At 40.9% G+C, this 6809-nt stretch overlaps 1 protein-coding gene across 1 annotated transcript; it reads right to left on the bottom strand.

Moving 5' to 3' along the window:
• Positions 1 to 239: 239 nt before the first annotated feature.
• cldn11a (claudin 11a) lies at positions 240 to 3351 on the bottom strand (the record flags this gene model as incomplete). The annotated part of the gene is made up of 3 exons (XM_084568669.1): positions 2560 to 3351; positions 2185 to 2349; positions 240 to 502 (listed from the first exon to the last, which is right to left on the bottom strand). The coding sequence occupies exons 1-3, from the start codon at positions 2783 to 2785 to the stop codon at positions 240 to 242; spliced, it is 654 nt and encodes a 217-aa protein (XP_084424795.1). The 5' UTR covers positions 2786 to 3351.
• Positions 3352 to 6809: the final 3458 nt, after the last annotated feature.

Here is a 6809-nt window from a genome sequence, read left to right as displayed (position 1 = left end):
TTATTCGGGAGAATGTACTATTATGCAAGAGTGGGGAGAGTCCATGCCACGCCCAACACGAGGAGTCTCTCTGACACAAAACGGTTCACTGCCAAAAAATTCAAACAGTCTTTGTGTGTTCGGATTCTGATGTATGTTTGCTCCTTCACATAAACCGAATATAAAATGGAAATATATGCTGCTCTTGCGCATATGTCTCTATTTACAAACCACACTCCGTGTGGGATTCATGCCCGATCTCAGACGTGGGCGCTCTTGGCGTGGTTGGTGCCGGGGGCGGCCGACACGTTGGCGCCGCCCTGTTTGGAGTAGTAAAAATGGTTGTTGTCCTGGTAGGGGCGGGAGGAGGAAGAGTCCGACGAGCAGGTGGCCATGGACCCTCCCAGCAGGGAGAAGATGGTGCCCAGCCACCCGGAGTAGAGGGAAAAGCCGAATGACATGAGACCTTGCTCGTAGTGTGCTCCGATGGGAAACCAGACGGTGGACACCATGCCGCACAACGCTGAGGAGAAAGACGCAGAGAAATGTTAAGTTGAGGTGAAAGAAATGGTGCAGACACATGCCACACACTGTTGGGAAATGATATGATAAAACTGGTGACACAAAATGGTGCTAGCAAAAGCAAACTCTGCAAATTACATAATAATGGGATGCCAAATGGTCCAATACAAGCAATTTACACAGATTCCAAGATGTATTAAAAACTGTTTGTCAAAAGTTGAATCCTTTATGTGAATACAATGAGGAACTATCCAGAAATAAGTGAGGACCACTGTGTGTCACTAGATGACATGATGATGTAACCCCCCCCCCCCCCCCAATTTTTTGGTATATTAATGGAAACGTGTTTTTACTATGTTACACAAATATATAAGGATGCAAAATGGCACACATAATTAAATTTCTAACCATACACACACAGGTTATATCATCCTTACAGTATAAGATAACATGGAGTAAAATGTAATAAAAACGAGGGATGCCAAATGGTGCAGAACTCAAGAATAGTGCACTTTAATGTGAGCCATGTGTTTACTCTGTAGACATACTGTGTAAGTGCCATGTTTACATACTGCTGCGTAGCATTATATGATTTGCATCTGTATGTCAGGACTTTCCATGAGCATCTCAAGTCCTCACAGACAGGCTCACAACGGAATACAGTCACATACTGTACTGTACAGAGCATGATAAGATAGATAACAGATGGGCGGATACGTGGGAAAAGGGTTTAACAATGTAATCCTTTAAAAAAAAAAAGTCAAAGAGTCAAAAAAACAAAACTGAAAACAGCAGATTGGAAGAAAATAGTTAATAATAACAATATTGGCTTTACATAAAATTTGTTTTGAACTAGAGTCCAATGTTAGACCTGTACAAATACTGAACTCCCCGTGCAGTGGGTAGAGACATATCCGAGTATATGTTGGGTTCTTGCCAGAGGAAAACACAGAACAACTGGCCATCAATGATCTAAAAACATACTACAGCAGAACCAGGAGAAAAGAAAAACCAGATCCATAAATAATGGGATGGAACGGATGGAAATGTTCCCAGCTGATGCTTCACTTTACACAGTCAAGAAAAATAATTAAAGCTGGTCTCAGACTAACCTTCTTTGGTGCTATAGAGAAATGGTGATGGGAAATCTTTTAGCTGAGGCACAGCTTTAGCTATGTTCTAATAATTATATTGGGGAATGCAAATTGGAAAAACATTTTTTATGGATATGACTGTAAAAAATCAAAAAAGGGGGTGGCTGTGGAAAAGTAATTTCAGGGACACAGCTGCTGGAAAATGCAACAGCACCAGTCAAATATTTATAGGCACGGTAAACTGGTCAGCTCGGAGAGGGAGTTCACATGTTGTTCTGGACAAAGGCAGGGTGTGGATGAGAGTAGGTGGAGGAGAGGAATGTAATGGGATGTGGGGAGGGGGGAGGGGGGAGGGCAGGGGAGGTCAATGGAACAGAAACATACAAGTGAGTGCATATGTGTCCACCCAAGGGAGGAACACACGGCCACATTTAACATCCTCAGCTCTCAGCAGATTGTAAGGATCAGGAAGGCTGGGAGAGATGTTGTAGTGTCACGCAGTGAGTCCTGCACTGATGCACAGTTAGTTGTTATCCGCTAAAGTGTTAAAGCTGCCGCCGGTGAAGGAAATAAAAGTTTGGCCCCTTACCAACTATGAGTAAAAGCACTCCTCCGAAGACGGCCCGTTTGTTCTTGGCGCTCTGGGGTTCATTGCCAAGGCTGATGCAGGGCAGGGACATGAGGAGCGTCCCCACCGCCGGGAGACCCAAGATTGAACCTGTGATCATCAGGGCACGAGTTGTCTGGATGAAAGCTGTGGAAACAGCAAAGGAAACCCCCCATCAGAAAGTTATGCATGGATAATATAACGGAAACACAATAACACGAGTTACACCTGCTTTGATTGATTGGTCAATGGATAAAATTTTCATTTAAAAACAGATATAAATATATACATGAAATCAAGTGAGATAGAGGAATTCCTATTGGCATGTTGAGGGAATAAGCACACAGGAGTGTTTACCTGGTAGATCCAGGATCTGAGTGAGAAAGACGCAGTGGTTGAGTCCCGTCGAGATGACACACTCAGCCCAGGGTCCTTTCACTCCCAGCTCATCCATCTTCTTACAGGTGTTGATGCCGTACTTGCATATCACCACCCAGTCATTGGTGGCTGTCGCGATCACGATGCCCAGCCAGCCGAGGCAGCTGAGGAGAAAGGCGCTCAGCTGAAGGCAAGAGTTCGCCATGGTTAAAAAAAAAAAAAACAACAACAAAAGAAAACTTGTGCGTAAAGATACGTGTTCCGAGTTCAGAAACCGTTAGAAAGCCTAAAGCTGAGTAAGAGTAATGTGGGACGATGCAGCATTAAATCTAATCTTAGAGTCGATATTCCACCACACAAGTTAATCCAGTGCCAAACTTTCTCTTTTCAGTTTCGTAAATCCATCAACTGAGCTCTGTTGCGCACTTCAAAAGAATGAAGCTTTTACACCATCATATTTTTTTTATAGGGGGCTGTTCGGGAAAAAGGGGGAAAAAAATGCACTAACACTTTCAGCCAATCAGATACTTAGTTTATAAACACACACACACACTTTTACGTTCTCTCCAGAAACTAAAAGCGCACTGCCCCTTCCTTGCATCAGATGGTGCAGCAGCCCGTTAACTGACTAGTTACCTGGCTGAGCTGGAAGCAGAGAATAATTAACAAGAAGGCTGCTGCCATCTGCTGGACGCTTTTTATTCCTTTACTTGAAGTGTCACACACGTGCCTCGTCTCCAACAGAGTAACTCAATTTTAGGATTATGAATATATTCAGTATTGCTTGAACGAAATGGGGCAAAAATAACATTTTTACTTGAGTAAATATTAAAATTAAAAGTTTTCATTCAGTTGAGTAAATATTAAAAGTAAAAGTTGTCAGTGCACATAATAGGCCTTACTATTTTCCATGCCCTCATGCATCATTAGGGACATTTTTGCCCATTTGGGCATTTCTTTCCTCTTCAACTGGCCATCCTTTTGGCTGTGTGTGCATGTGGCACACTTTGTTTCTGTGACAAAATCTCTCTACGCAAAGTTTGAAATTCAAAAAAATAAAAAATAAATTCTAATAGGCCAACAGAACACTGTGAAAAACAATGTACTGTCTCCCTGAGTCATTAAGGACAATAACCTCCACTTTCAAAATATTGCTATAAAAAAAATCATTAATATTTTTTTCTGCTTTTTTTCTGCATAAATCTGTTAAACCACTTCAGCACTTTACAAAACTACCAAAACATCCAATCATTTTGAGGATTTTAACCCTTGAAATGCCAGCTTGATTACTTAAAGTCACTGTTGCTTTTTACGAAAAAACAAAACAAAACAAAACAAAAAAATATAAGAAATTGGTTATTTACCATAAAACTAATGTTGGGAGGCTGAGGCATTTTTTTATGAATCATTCATATGACCAAGATTATCTAAAATATTGACCTGAGTGCATTATTAGTTTTTACCATCAGATGAAAATTCACTCCCGTCTTGAGTCATTATAAGAAAATGTACCATTGACTCCCATTCTAAAAATATTTTTTCATCTCACATGACACAATGTAATCATTCTTCCTGCAATATTAGGGTTGAATTATTGAGAAAAATAGTCATTTTTAGTGTTCAACGCTAAAATCAGCCATTTCTCCATTATAGGGCCGATGCATAATATGTCTGTTATTTCATTAGAAATGTCCACTTCCAAAAAACTGCTATAAAAAACCCTCATTAATATTTTTTCTGCTTTTTTCTGCCCACATCTCTTAAACCACTTCAGCACTTTACAAAACTACCAAAAAACCCAATCATTTTGAGGATTTTAACCCATAAAATGTCAGTTTGATTACTTAAAGTCACTGTTGTTTTTTACAGAAAGAACCCCACAAGAAATTGGTTATTTTCCATAAAACTAATGTTGGGTGGCTGAGGCATTTTTTTACAAATCAGTCTTGGATAGGACCAAGATTATCTAAAATACTGACTTGAGTGCATTGTTAGTTTTTTATGTTGCATCAGATGAAAATTCACTCCCCTCTTGAGTCATTAGCACACAAAAATGTCCCATTGACTCCCATTCTAAACATATTTTTTCATCTCACAGCCATGACACAATATAATCATTCATTTTGCAATATTAGGGTTTATTTTTTTAGAAAAATAGTCGAATTTGTCATTTTTAGTGTTCAAGACTAAAAACAGCCATTTCTACCAGAGAGAATGTACTAACTTACTTTCCACCAGTGTGAGACAATTAAAACTAATTTGTTATACAAGTTGAGGCAAATGCGGAGCAAGTGAGCAGAAACAAGATTCACAGAGCAAGTTAACGAACCACCACCCAACCTGTCTCTTTCTATTATGCTGTCTCTTCATTCTCCTAATGCTCTTTTATGGTTCCTCATGCCTGTCTGCATTTAGTGCACTGGGCTGGTAATCAATCAATCAATCCATTTGCACAACAGATATGAATTAAACTGTATAAACAGATCGTGACCCATCATCATCGATCTTATGCGCGTACACAAGGTTTGCAAGGATTTCTTGTTTAGAAGTCTGTAGCCAGTTTGTAGGCGTTGGTGAATCTGAACCAACCAGCCCACCTGGAGCTCAGGTTCAGCCAATCAGGGCTCTTCAGAGACACAACGTCGAATCATCATTTAAAAATAAATAAATGGGGGGAAAAAAAACTTCTGCTACTAATAATGATAATCGGTGTCTTGTTTGGGTCTTGTTAAGTGTTTAGATGAATAATTCTGATTCCCTGATTCCCATGTAAATGTATTACTTGTGTCACGTGACCCCGCTAGAGGAAGTTGTTCAAATGTTCATGGCGCCGGGCCTTGGATTGTCCCCACCAGCTATGAGTAGTGAGTTGTAATCAGATGTAACTCAAGATGAATCAGTTTGTCATCCGTCACTTTTCTACTTGGAGTAGCCTCCTCGACATTATCTCAGGCTGCAGTGTCAGATTTCCTCAGATAAACGACGCCTGACATGGAAAACAAACAAACAAACAAAAAAACTACAGAGACGTAAAACAACCGAGCGTCATTCTGAACTTTATCTGCCTTGTCACTGAAACGCAAACAAACCGGATTACGGTGAAACAATTCCAGATTTACCATCACAGGTAAGTGATGTTTATTGTTTTCCTCTCTGCTGCGGAAGCCTGGTTTAGGCCATTGCGCGTCATGGACGCACGTCTCGCTCTCTTGGGTTTTTGGGTTCATGTTGGAGTGGATCATTTTCTGCAGGTTTGTGACAGCGTGTGGCTGTGTGGCTATTTGGCGGATGTACCAAGCTGTTGTATGCTTATATCTGTGGTACTGTGATTGTTGTTATTATTATTATTATTTTTTTTTTTTCTGCTGTTTTGTTGCGTGTTGTTTAACTTGCTGCAAAAAAGCGCGTGGTTGCGCACCTAAATGCGCGCATCCTCTCCACAGGTGCCGGTGAAATGATTATTATCATTATTATTATTTTACGGATAACTTTATTAAATTAATTGACAATATTTGCACGAATATGACACTTAAAAGTCTTGGACCCTCTGTGCTCAAGTACGCGCCTACTATTTCCGGCTACGCTACGATGGAAGGCATCCTGCTGGACGTCCTGAAACTCGTTACCACTGATTGATAGACAGAACCAACAACAGGGGGCGATGCAGCACAGCAGTGGTCCACAGTTGATATTCAGGTGTTGTTGGGTGCTTCCTTCCTCTTGTCCTTGCTGGATGGAGTTAAGTAAGTCCTCCATCACTCACATCAGTTCAGTGATGTGGCAGCAGCATAACAATCAGTCTGAGAGGAAGACGGAGGCTGACACAGGAGGCTTCAGATACTCACACAAGGTCACTGACTGCGCGTTCTTTCCACATATGTTTCACCCTTGGCTCTTGTGCCCTCTTGTTTGTCTGGTCACATATGGAATCTCAGCCCGGTAAAAGGCAGGATCTAGATTTTTGTTTATTTCATCACATGAGATCCCAATCGGGCGTGTTATAGAAACCCAAACAGCATGCAATCTGCTCGTTTCAGGTCTGGCTTCTGTTTTTTTGTTGGACAAAAACAACTGTAAAAGAGAATCCGTATCACTAGATTGTTTGGATTTCCTCGGAGCATTCGCAGCTTTTCAAGTCGGTGATTTATCTCAACAGTATTATCTCACCTTACCGATTGAAATCAGACACGGGGCTGAATATTCTTTTGATGACTCATGCGGGTGCAATA

Source organism: Chelon labrosus (assembly GCF_963514085.1).
Source record: "Chelon labrosus genome assembly, chromosome: 20".
Lineage (NCBI taxonomy): Eukaryota > Metazoa > Chordata > Actinopteri > Mugiliformes > Mugilidae > Chelon > Chelon labrosus.
Note: the sequence above shows the minus strand (reverse complement) of the source record. Positions and strands in the feature narration are given on the sequence as shown.